Source organism: Vanessa cardui, chromosome W (assembly GCF_905220365.1).
Source record: "Vanessa cardui chromosome W, ilVanCard2.1, whole genome shotgun sequence".
Lineage (NCBI taxonomy): Eukaryota > Metazoa > Arthropoda > Insecta > Lepidoptera > Nymphalidae > Vanessa > Vanessa cardui.
The window spans coordinates 6,655,434-6,668,990 of record NC_061153.1 but is presented as its reverse complement, the minus strand read 5'-3'; the positions used below and the strand labels follow the sequence as shown (position 1 = coordinate 6,668,990).

At 35.6% G+C, this 13,557-nt stretch overlaps 1 protein-coding gene across 1 annotated transcript; it reads left to right on the top strand.

Moving 5' to 3' along the window:
- Window positions 1-6,372: 6,372 nt before the first annotated feature.
- Window positions 6,373-11,587, top strand: LOC124542513. The gene is made up of 5 exons (XM_047120456.1): window positions 6,373-6,427; window positions 6,552-6,731; window positions 6,844-7,729; window positions 7,807-11,205; window positions 11,546-11,587. Exons 2-5 carry the CDS (start codon window positions 6,724-6,726, stop codon window positions 11,585-11,587), a joined length of 4,335 nt encoding a protein of 1,444 aa, XP_046976412.1. The 5' UTR covers window positions 6,373-6,427; window positions 6,552-6,723.
- The last annotated feature ends 1,970 nt before the right edge of the window (window positions 11,588-13,557 follow it).

Genomic DNA, 13,557 nt, shown 5'->3' with positions numbered 1-13,557 from the left:
TAATATAATAATATGCATGTCTAATTATCATTATGAATGGGAGGTAAGGGAGGGATGGGCAGTTGGGAGACATGGGCACCCCCCTTTTATTCTGATTTGATCATAATTTTTTTTGCAACAATTACCGCCGCCGCCACCGCCACCTGTGTCAACTGCAGTGCCCATTCAACAGCATGCATCTGTATTCCAAGCACCAGCAACGACAGCAGCGCAGGTTGAAACTGCGCCATATGCTATGAATACATCCCCACCTCCTATACTTCTAATGTTTGATGCAAGCAGACCCCCACCACCGATATCCTGTCATGTTCCTACAAAAAATGTAATAAAACGACCATCACCAAATAATTTTGATCCCCAACCAAAGAAAAGGAAGGTGGAAGAGGCGAAAGTCGCGGATGCTCACTACGATCAGTGCGTGATATCAGAGTTGAAACATGTAAACAAGAAATGGACAAATTATGTAGTGAAGAGGAATATAAAATACCTTGATCTACAAAAAAAAGTTGGAGGAGTATCAGAACCGTATAGAACTGTTATGATCATTTGACAGTAATGATCTTTTTTGACTTATCGAAGAATATGTTGAAGGTGTACCATGTTCATGACGATCTAATACAGCTCAACCAAACGCCATTTGTTTCTGGGACATCGAGTGTACCAAAACAGTTTTTATTTTATTACAATTAATGGAGTATGTTCTGGAAAACTCAAGAGTTGACTCAGTTCCTTCCTCTACTCTGCGCTTAGGTGAGTCTTTATTGCAAAGTTTGTCCAGAAGGACTAATTCTGTTGAACTTTCATCTCCAGATATCTTACAAACGTTTATGAAAATCCTTAGACAGTCAGCCGAAACTATACCAAGATGCAGTGCATTGAGGATCAGTACTAGCACGCTTCTCAAATGGGCAGAGTCGGGCGGAGACACAAGTGAACCGGATGGCGCCGCCGCCACCACAAGTTGCTCCTTCTACGCCGCCGCCCCACCACCACTTTCCGGCTTAGATTTATTATTGTTAGATTTATTTTAATTATAAATGACAATGTTTCGAAAAGGATTTCTCCGCACTGTCGTTCTCAACGTCTCGTGCACTTTAATATTTCCTGCGCAATTGAGTTGGCTTCTGACAACGGACTCCGAATAAGTTTAAGTCCTGCGGCGACGGGCAGAGGTAGAGAGGTTTGATTGTGATACCAATGTGACTTTGTCTGGTGCCTGCACGTAGGCGGCCCAAGAAAGAAGGTCGTTTTTGCACTGCAAGTGCAATTAACAGTGTAACTTGGTAGCTCCCTGAGTGACAAAGCAGCCCTATTTAGGGAGACCCTGCTTTCCCCAATCGAGGAGAAGACTAGAAAAGGTGTCCTAAAAAATGTTAAGCCCAATAGGTTTAAGAATGGTAACCGCGGCTGTCCCTGCATCATTAATGACCTTACATTATGATTAATGAGGGACCTGGGTCGAAAATGGCCAGCCGAAAAATATGGCCACATGCCATTATTTCAAATACGAAATAATAAAATAACCTGAACGCGACCATAAATTGTCGCTAGTGTAGCGTGTTTCCGAACGGCGTACCTGTCACTCCTCCCGCGCGCCCGCTAGTCGCCCAGTGTTTATTAAACGGAAACGAGTTTTAAGGTTATAAAAACATCAAGTAAGTATTGTACTGTATTTTGTTAGTTTGAATTTAAGAATCTTTGTTAATCACATTATGATTTTGTGTGGCGATTGTTATTTGATATTTCTTTGTTAAATTACCAAAGTAATAATGAGTTTTTCATTCCTGATATGAAAACGTAAAAAATGAATGACTGCAAATATGGCCACCGTGTGGCCATATTTCCGATATTAAGTAAGCAGAAACTTTTTTTTTTTTTTAGACCATGGCACGCTATAAATCTAAAGGGATTAGAGGTAATTGGTCAGAAGCATCAATGAAACAAGCTTAACTGCAATAAAAAGCGGTAAGATGAAAATATATACGGCTTCAAAGCAATATAATGTGCCAAGACGTACTTTGAGGCGTTATTTAATAGAGAAAAAGGAGACAAAATCTACATTGGGTCGGAAACCGCTTCTTAACCCTGAACAAGAGAAGATTATAGCAACCCGTATTATTCGCCTGTGCAACGTGGGATACCCATTGACACAACGTGTACTACGTACATGCGTAAAGACATTCTGTGGTCGAAATAACATTTCAGCGTCAGATGGAGACTCGATGGTGGGACGAGATTGGCTGAGAGGATTTTTAAAACGTCATAAGAATATCAGCAAGCGAAAGGCACAAAACCTAAACCCCGCAAGGGCGCAAAAGTTGAATAAAACCGTTGTTTCTGATTATTTTGCTAAATTAAAAAAAGTCTTGGAAGATAATGACATTATGAATAAACCAGAACGCATATTTAACATTGACGAAAAAGGTTGCCAACTTAAATTGCACAAATCACCAGAAGTTTTGGCTGAACGTGGATCTAAGAGAGTACATTTAGTAGCATCAGAACACGGCGAGAATGTTACAATAGTTTCATGTGGCAATGCCTTAGGCCATGCCATTCCGCCTATAATTCTCTTCAAAGGCAAACGCATGAAGCCAGAATGGATAGATTCCTTACCAACCAGCTCAATAGCCCAAATGACACCCAAAGGGAGCATGAACTCTGAAACGTTTGTAAACTGGATTCATCATTTTTCAAAATTTAAATTGCCCGGACCTTGTCTGCTTATCTTCGATGGAGCCATATGCCACCTGGACTATTCGATTGTGGAAGCAGCAGAAAAATTTGAAATCAAGCTTTTTTGCCTTCCTAGTAACCACGCATGAATTACAGCCGATGGACAAATCGGCATTTCGATCCTTTGAATATTACTGGGACGAGGAAGTCTTAAAGTACTGGTCAGTACACGAAGACAGGAAAATAACAAAACAACGTTTTGGGATGTTATTTTCCAAGGCGTGGTATAAAGCTGCAACACCTGCTAAATTCAAATCTGGATTTGAAGCCAGCGGAATTTTCCCATTTAATCCAGAAAGGATACCCGAAGAGGCATACGCTCCTAGCATACCTACCTTTGATTCCACAATATCTGGCCCTTCTCAAAATCAAGAAAATAATGATCCCAATGATAGCGATAGTATTACTAGTGAGAATCTGTTGATTCCTTCTCAAGGAAATGAAAATAATATTGACAGCGATGCTACAAATGCTAGTGAAAATTTGTCAATTCCTCCTCAACAAAATGAAGATATCATTGACAGCCACGATACTAATGCTAGCGAAAATGTGTTGATTCCTTCTCGTGGAAATGAAGATCCTTTTGACAGCGATGCTACTAATGCTAGCGAAAGTATCTTAACTCCTCCTGAAATCCACACTGAAAGCAATGATGCTGTTGCTGGCAAAAATCTGGTCATTCCTGCTCATGTAAATGAAAATCCCAATGACAGCACCCTTTTTGATGTGTGATGTCAGTGGAAATCATTTCTTCTCTGTTGACAACCCGGTGCCTATACTGCATCCAGATCAAAAAGATTCCCAGACACGTGGACATTTATTGCCAAACACTGCAAATTGTTCTAATAATAATTCAAAGCACCCAACTCAAGTAGATAGAGTTTATGATGATTTCGATAGTAGCGAAGAGATTCCTTTATCCAAGTTAAAACAGCACAAGAATAATAGCGACTCGAAAACTGAATCAAAAGTCTGCTCCACTACACTTAATGAGTCATATTCATCTTTTTGTGAAATTTTAAAAACCCCGGAGAAGACGTCAAGTCCAAAAACTAAAACTAGAGCAAAAGCTATTAATAGTCTGGCACAGGAGCTAACAAAATCAATGTTTACAGAGAAAAAGAATAAGCCAGGACCATCCAATGCAAGTAAACAAAAAATTGAAAATAAGCCAGGTCCATCTAGAGCGTCTTCTCAAAAAAGGAAACAATATTCTACTAAAATGAACAAGACTGAAGCAGTCACTTCTAAGGTTAATCAAAAAGGCAAAGGACATACTAAAAAATCTAAAAACTCTTGGTATTGTTACGTTTGCGATGAGGATAGAATAGCAGATATGAGAATATGCTTTTTATGTCAAACATACATCCATGAAGACTGTGTTGGTTTAACAAAAGAAGACACTGATAAATTTATTTGCACTCGGTGCAGTCAGGACTAATTCTAAATATTTATTTCATTAGATTTTCCTACTTTTTTCTAGTTTAACATATCAATGTGATTTATCTATTAAGGATCTCAAAGTTTACGTTTGATTTTTGATAATTTGGTTGATTATCTATAAGTATAATTTACTTAGCATTTTAAGTTTGAAATTAAGAAAGACTTGTTGATTCTCATTGTTGACTTTATCTTTTAATTTAAATTTTTGTTAAGGTACTTAGTTCCTTATTTGTAATGAATATCGCCCAAAGAATATCTTTTAAATAAATCTTCTATTAAAATATAATAACTATTTTTATTTCATTTTATTTAGAAGTTTTTTAAACAACTGATTCATACAGTAAATATGGCCACATGTATGGGCATATTTACCTCCCCCGTCGAAAATATGGCCAATTTCTATATTTTTAAAAATGTTGCAAATACTTTTTTATCATTTGAAGTCTTTACATTTTCTTGCCTTTTTTGTAAAGATAAATAACCACTCTTTAGAAATGAGTGCTAAAACTTTCTTGTTTTAGTTTTATTATTATTAAAAAAGCATACCAAACCTTAAGGTGGCCATATTCGACCCAGGTACCTTAGAAAGGACGATCATTTATATGTACTAGAAATAGAAAGAGACACAAAATTGAACCTTGTTGAACACCCATTTTTAACGTAGATCCAGAAGACTTTACTCTGGTGGTGCTCTGCTGCGTTAACATGGAAGGTGAAAAGGAGTAACTTCTGGTGATAGGACCTCACGCGAAACCGCTTTGTTTTAAAAACGCTAAATCTTTGCCAGTGCCTTTTGAGGGTAACAACAGTGCTTGGATGACAAGTAAACTCTTCAGCGAGTGGTTACTTAAGTGGGAAAATTGAAAAATTGAAAATCGAAAATTGTCTTACTGGTGGACAATTGTTCTGCTCACAAAATGACCTTTGAAAAACCTCTAAAAAACATCAAGCTCGTTTTCTTACCTGCAAACACGACGTCACTGATACAACCATGTGATCAAGGAATTATACGATTATTCAAGGCGTACTACAGAGGTCAGATGCGAGGACATATCATTGCAGAGCTTGACAAAAACGATGGACGTGATGCATACGAAATTGCCAAAAAGATCACCGTTCTTGCAGCACTGCACATTTGAGTGCAAGCTTAGAATCAAGTTACCCTAGAAACAATTCGAAATTGCTGAAAGAAAGGTCGACTTTCAAAACTTGAAAATGAAGAATTGGAGCCGGATGTAAATTCGAAGCAACTTAAAATCTCTACTCGTAATTTTTTATTTATGCATCTGTTTAATATCCTTCGATTTTGGTAGTTCCAGGTTTATCTGAAAGCGAATTAGCGAATTAAAGAACTCTGGAAATAATGTTACAGCAACTATCCGACGAAAGCGCAAGGGCTGGCTTTGACAATGAATCTAACGAAAACCAAAATAATGACGAATTCCTAACAGGCAATACCCAACGAACCAATTAAGAGTAAATAACGAACAAATAGAATATATAATAACAATTTTTCCAAGCATTAGTTATTCTCCGTCACTTAAGGAAATATTTAAGAATAAAGATATGCCAATGGCAGCAAAAAACAAAGTATACGATATGAAGGGTACAGGGGAAAAACATGTCATGTCACATTTTTATATTTTTTGAACTGGCAATAGCATTGTATAGTATAAATTTGTTAGAACGAAACGCCAAAACACACTTTGATATAACATGCAGAGTCACGGAGTAATATTCATAATAAAATATTGATACAGTGCAATAACAAGCAATGTCCAAGTCGTACAGGAGAAAAATAAGCATTGTCCATGGTTGTCAGTTTGACGTTTTTTAAGCTATTGCATAGCTTCTATCGCAGGCCTTGAGCGCGGGGACTAAATCCAGAAATTCCGTAACGAAAAAACCTCACGCTCCCCACTCCGACGGGCACGGAGGTGTGGCTTGAAGGCCGTGCATCGTCTAACGTCGTGTCAGTTCGGCAGTCTTCGACACGGCGCTGTGTGTCGTGCGATTAGACGTATTGTACGACTTTACGGAACTCGCCCGAATCGAGACGAGCTGCTCCGAAATCGGACGAATACATAATCAGCTGTTTGTGAGAAAGTATATAGGTGTATAAGTATTTATCTACAACAGTGAACGGCTGTACTTGTAAAATTTGTGTATAAAGTGTTTTGAATATGAATGAACAAAGTGCATTTATTATTAATGAAGAAAGTCACGAAAAAATAGTGAAAGAAGACGAGTGAGTACTCTATATACATACATTTTATTATTATCACAAATGCAGTATTAATTCTAAATTGAAAATATAATACTGCTATAAAGATAACCTCAATTATTTATACCTAGATATTTTCGTTTTATAGAGAAGAAAAGCGTAAAGAGCTAAAAAGAAAAAAGACTAATGCACGTCAAAGGGCATATTATCAGCGTCAGAAAGATTTGAAAAAAAATGCAGGAATAATAAAAAAAACAGTACCAAAATCAAATGCTGAACGTCAAAGGAAATTTCGTCAACATAATGCAGAAAAATCTTACATGGATATGTAAGTTGATTTAATAATATTATTTCTTATTTATTTTTATCTATCTACAAACAAATTGTAATATATGCTTCAATATTATTTAATTTAAGGATTGTATCATTTTTTTTTACAGAAAAAGACGAAAATTGTGCAGTAATGAAGACAATATCGTGCGATGTAGCGCTGTTGAAAATATAGAAAATGTAACGCTACAAGAAAATCAATTTCACAGCCAACAACTTCATATTTATGAACAGCGTAATGAATGCATTACTCCTGAAGTTATTCTACACAGAAACACAGCAATTCCTGGCGATGGTAATTGTCTATTCCACTCGCTCATAAGTGTTTTGCAACTTAATATTGAGAGTTGTGACTTGAGAAATCAGTTGCGCGATTCACCCTATTTAAACTCCTGCCACAATCCGCAAGAAGCATATAACATTCTATCCAGCAGTAATGGTTACGGAGATTTGGATTGTTTGTACTTATTCTCTAAAATGTACAATCAAAATATTTGTGTACATTATTGTTTTTACAACATAACTACAACGAATGAAGACACTATCTTTTGTCATTTTAAAGCGAATGATACACAAAACTGGATTCATCTTCATCTTCGTGAACAACATTTCACACCTTTTTATGAAGTATCAGATTTATTGGAGACAGTACAAGACGCTACCCAAAATGAAGCCCATGTTGATGCCAATATTGAACTATTGCGTGATAATTACGATGAAGATCCTACAGAAGATAACCATAACAATCATGGAAATGAAATTGGGATTGATAGAGAAGATCGAATTGGTGAAAATAATACGGATTTCATTGATGATGATACTATTCCAGTTTATACAAATTATCGTAAACACAGTACAAGTCATATTGATTTTTATAACGAATTTACGAGTAATTCATTCGGTCATTCTTGTATTATTTGCGACAGACTATGGTGGAAAGGAGACTTGAAAAAGTCGACCAGTAAACATGAAAGTATTTTGAAAACAATACTACAGGTAATTTCATTTCTTAATTATTCACTTTATATTTTTTTCTTTCTATATCTTGATAATACGAACTTGATTTTTTTTAGAATTACATACCTGGTGAAATTGTTCAAGTCTGCTCTACGTGTTATACATCTCTGCAGAAAGAAAGAATTCCTCTCATGTCAACCTACAATGGTTTTGCATATCCGAAACTTCCATCACATTTACCAACGTTAAACCTTATCGAGCAACGGTTGATTTCCCCGAGAATACCGTTCATGCAGATTCGTAGACTGAGACACGTTAATGGTCAGTACGGTATTTATGGCCAGATAATTAATGTACCTGTTGAAGTTAATACAATGGTGAAACAATTGCCAAGAAACATTGAAGATGACCATTGCTTTTATGTGCATTTGAAAAAGAAGTTGATTCACAAAACTAGTTATGTCCACGGGCTTATAAATAAGAGCCATATTAAAGAGTGGTTGTCGTATTTAGTATCTACGCCTCTTTATATTTATCATGACATTAAAATCGATGAATCTTTTTTCACGGGCAATGAACGTACTTCGCAATTGAATATGGATGAAATAAGTGAACATGTGCCAATTGAAGACAATTTAGTTGCGCAGCAACAAACTCTTTTGTGGAATGATGATTATTTTTTGAGTATAGCACCCGGTGAATATAACAGGCCAATCAGTATTTTAATGGATGAACATGCGGAAGAACTATCTTTTCCGACAATCTACGGCGGTCAGTTTCGAACATACAGAGATGGTGTTATTGTTACTCCGTTCATGCAAGCTACCAGCGAACTTCGGCGTACTGATAGGCGTGCTACTGACCCACAACACCTTTTATACATCGCTGCTAAAATCATGAGGTTGAGAGTTAGTAAATGTGTCAATGTTGCGTTTAAGCATGTTGGACAAGGTACTTCAATTACAAAAGAGACCATTCAATCTGAAGAATATATAAATAATTGTTTAGAAACAAATCTCGCATTTCTTCGCTGCATACCAAATTCTGCTTGGTTTTGGTCAGATCGCAAAAAAGATGTTTTTGCAATGATCAGGCAATTAGGGCCACCAACTACTTTTATGACTCTCAGCGCCAATGAAACTGGCTGGGAAAATTTATTGAAATTATTGTACAAATTAAAAAACGAGGGAACGGAAATTTCAGGTGAGTTATTAGCAGAAATGAGTTATGTGCATAAAGCTCAACTTGTGAATGAAGATGCCGTAACTTGTGCAATCTATTTCAATAAAATGGTAAATTGTCTGTTAAAAATTTTGCAATCAAAGAAAAGAAATTCATTCGGAAAATATAGAGTAATACATTATTTCAAAAGAATAGAATTTCAACATCGTGGTAGCCCACATGCTCATATTCTTCTTTGGTTGGACAATGTTCCTGAAGATTTATCAAGTAATGATCCCGAAGTAATTAAATTAATCGACGAATTAGTTTCTGTGTCAGCGTCAGAGGCGTCTGGAAATATAAAACTAGTAACACACAAACACACATTCACGTGTTATAAAAAAATGGATCCTAATAAAAAACAAGAATGTCGATTTGGTGCACCATTTATGCCAACAAAAAAAACTATTAATTTGATACCTATGAAAAACACTGATCCCGATTACTCAGAAGCACTTTTCAAAGAATATAAGGAACGATTTAAGTTTATAAAAAATAATCTCGAAAATATTGACTACACAGATTTTGATGAATTTTACTCGCATAATGGTATTATTTCTGATGATCATTACTACGATATTATTCGTGCTGGTATCAGTAGACCAAAATTATTCTATAAAAGGACACCAGCCGAAAAATGGCACAACACTTTTAATCCATTCGTATTACATCATTTGAAATCCAACATGGATTTTCAGATTATACTAGATGAATATGCTTGTGCAACATATGTTGTTGAATATGTCAATAAGCATAGTAGAGGGATAAGTAATTTGCAAAGACAAATAATTGACATAATGGACGAGCATCCAGAATTCGACATTGTCGATATCACGAAAAAAATGAGTATTGACATACTTCAGTCTGTTGAAATGCCGGCACAAGAAGCTGCTTGGTATTTATTAAGAGAACCTATGGCTAAGTCATCGGTGGTGACAGTCTACATTCCAACGGTATTTCCTACTGAACGCGCAAGAATTAGAAAATCTATGAAGGAGCTTGAAGCGTTAGATGATGATTGTACGAACGTTTGGAAAGAGAATTGGCTTGATAAATATGAGAAACGACCTGAAGAACTCCGCGATGTTACGTTAGCACAATTCGTTGCAAAATATTACCTAAATACAAAGGGGACTTACACTAAAAGAGACACTGCAAAAATAATAAGATACAGGAACTACAATATGGCTGACAATTACAACGATTACAGGCGTGAGATGGTTCTGTTGCATGTTCCTTTTCAAAGTGAAGAAAATGATATTATTGCTGAAAATAAGTTCATTCAAATATACGAGGACAACAAAGATACGATATTAGAACGTAGGAAAGAATTTGAATCAAATTTGGACATAGAGAAAACTTTAGAAATTTGTAGACAGTTGTGCCGAGAAAACGATGAAGAACAAGAAGACGAAGAATTATTAAGAGCGGTTGATATATTGCATGAAAGAGATCCTTATGACTTATTGCTACGCGATCCAAACTCAACTGCTAACGTTGATTTACAAAATGCATCTCTGCATAAACTTGGCGCTGTAGCTAAAAAAAGAGAAAATTTAATGGATTATCAACAATTCTATAATTTAATGCGGATGGCCAATGATCAACAAAGAGATATTCTTATGACTATAATCCATCATTTACAAACTTCAATTCAAGAACCGTTTCAAATTTTTTTTACGGGACCAGCAGGTACGGGAAAATCATTCGTTATCAAACTGATTATGGAAATTTACAATAGGTACACTGATAATGATGGTTACTGCAATGCCTATATTACATGTGCTTCAACCGGCAAAGCTGCCGTGGCCATTGACGGTACAACTGTTCATACAGCGCTGAAAATTTCTCTTTCAAAACTTTTGCCTCTATCATCAGAAACGTTGCAATTGTACAGATCTCTCTTCAGATATGTCAGAGTACTGATCATTGATGAAATTAGCATGGTTAGTGCTGAACTTCTACATAAAATCGATAATCGTCTAAAACAAATAACAGGCAAAAACACAGATTTCGGAAGTATAGATGTTATTTTGATCGGAGATTTACGGCAATTGCCACCAGTAAGATCGACACCAATTTACAAGACGATCAGAACCAGCATGATTGGGCCGCATTTATGGAGAAAATTAAAATTTTATCAACTCACCACAGTAATGAGACAAGCTAATGTTGCATTTTCACAAGTTTTGACAAAAATAGGTAATGGAGATGTACTAGATGAGCATGAGTTTCAACTTATTGAATCGAGATTTTTCAAAAAAGAGGATGTTGCTACATTATGTCCTGATGGAGTTCGTTTATTTTTTAAAAATGAAGATGTTGCCGCCTATAACAATTTGATTTTAAGCCAATGTGAAAACAAAGTTCTTTCAATGTCCGTAGACGTCATTATTGGCGCTAAAAGTGCTGAGCAAGAAGCTAATTTTAGACTTAAATTACATAAAAAATCTGTTATTGACACTGGAGGACTGCCTTATCACATTACTTTTGTCGTTGGAAAACATTATGTTATTACAACTAACATCGACGTTTCTGATGGTTTGTGCAATGGTGCTGTTGGGAAATTGGTACATCTAGAATTTGATGAAAGTAACACATTAATAAGAGTTTGGCTAGAGTTTTGTGGTTCAGATAAAGTGGGTAGAAAAAAAAGGCAAAAAGCAGCCGCTCTAGCAGTGCAAAACAGAGTTGGCAATCTCGCTGTTCCCATTGAATTACGAACAGCAAATATTTCATTAACATCGGATAGAAAATGTATAGCCAAACGCAAACATTTTCCATTAACTTCAGCTCTTGCTCTAACTATACATAAGTCGCAAGGTGGAACTTTTGACGAAATAGTATATGAGTATAGTAAAGCACATTCTCAGGAACTCGTTTATGTTGCGCTCTCTCGGGTGACTAATATTGAAAAATTGTATATCACGACAAAAAACGATAATTCTACATTCAGGTTTTATCATAATCGAAAGCAAGCTGCATCGACTGTATCTTTGTTGCAAGAATTCAAAAGACTGTCTTTAAATAGTGTTGAGACGATAGCTCAAAGTGTATTAGATTTTATTAGTAATAGAAATGGCATTTCAATAATGACTTTCAACTGCCAAAGTCTAAATAGTCATAAATACGATTTACAAGATTCAGTTACGAGACAAACAAATGTGTTACTTCTTACCGAAACTTGCATGACCCATGATAATCCGATTGAAATACCTAATTTTAATTGTATTGTTCACTTCAAACGAGATACTGTTTCAAAAGGTGGGGTAGCTATTTACCAAAATGAAAATGATATTACTAATATTATGACTCCGAATATTGAAATAAATATTGCACACGTTAGCGATGTTAATGTTAGGCGCTCAGTTGTTGGAGATATTTGTGCGTGCTTATGCAAACTTAGAAATGGCCTACAAATAGTTATGGTAGCAATTTACATTTCTCCGAATCCAAAATTGGACGAGGTAGAGCATTTTATTCATCGCACTTTACTGGAGTATACTGAAGAAGGGTCGAAAATACTTGGCACAAATGGTAATAAATTTCCACTTATCTTGGCTGGCGATTTCAACATTAACTTCGCTGATAAAAAATCAGAGCGGTTGACAACTTTTTTATCAAAAACATTGAATTTAAAAATGAATAATAATCCACAAGAGTCCACAACGAAATATGGGACCACCATTGACGCAGTATTTTCTAGGTATTTAGAGGATATTAAGTCACAAACTTATGTTTCTTATTTTAGTTATCATAAACCTATAGTTTCAATGATAAATATTCCTGAATAAGCAACAGCTACTGTAAGATAATAAAACCCACATGTATTGTAAAATAATAAAAAATATTTTAAACAATATTAACTTTTTATTTATTTAATAAAAGAAAAATTTGTTTCCCTATCCGTCACCACGCTCAAAAAGTGTAACTTGAATTAATATCAAAGAAAAAGAAATATTGTATGAATAAAATAAAAATAAAAAATAAATAATTATAATTGCATAAGTTGATACAGAATGCCATGCAATAGCTTTACCGCGGCAGTCCCCGAGTGCCACACGTATTTTTGTTTTTTTAATGACGTCTTGTTTTTGAGGTTATTTTGTTCGTCCTGTTGTGTTGTGGCGTGTGTTTAATATAATTTTATATACTTTTATTGAAAATGTCGTCAGAAGAAGAAAACGAGGTTAATCTAAAGCAACCTACAAAAAAACGTAAACTTTACGGTCGATTGTCGGATGTTAATAAGAGATCAAACTTCAAAGTCATGAAACTGGTCCAAGTTGTAATTGCAAAAGATACAAGTGCTTTGAAGCTGTGAATGAGGAACAAAGGGCTAGAATTTTAAAGGATTTCAACCTATTGCCATCTAGGGATGAACAAAACCTTTATTTATGTGGTCTAATAGGTGTTTTGGAAATTCAAAGAAGAAGACCTAGAAAAGAAGAATCTGAAGCTAAGTTACATACAGCAAATTACGCCTACAGAGTGAGAGTTGTAGACGAAACCCAGCAGCTTGATGTGCCAGTGTGTGCCACAGCATTTATTGCAATACATGGAGTAACAAGACAAAGAATATGTACAATAAAAAAATCGTTACTCACAACAGGTAAAGCCCCAACTGACATGAGAGGAAAACATAG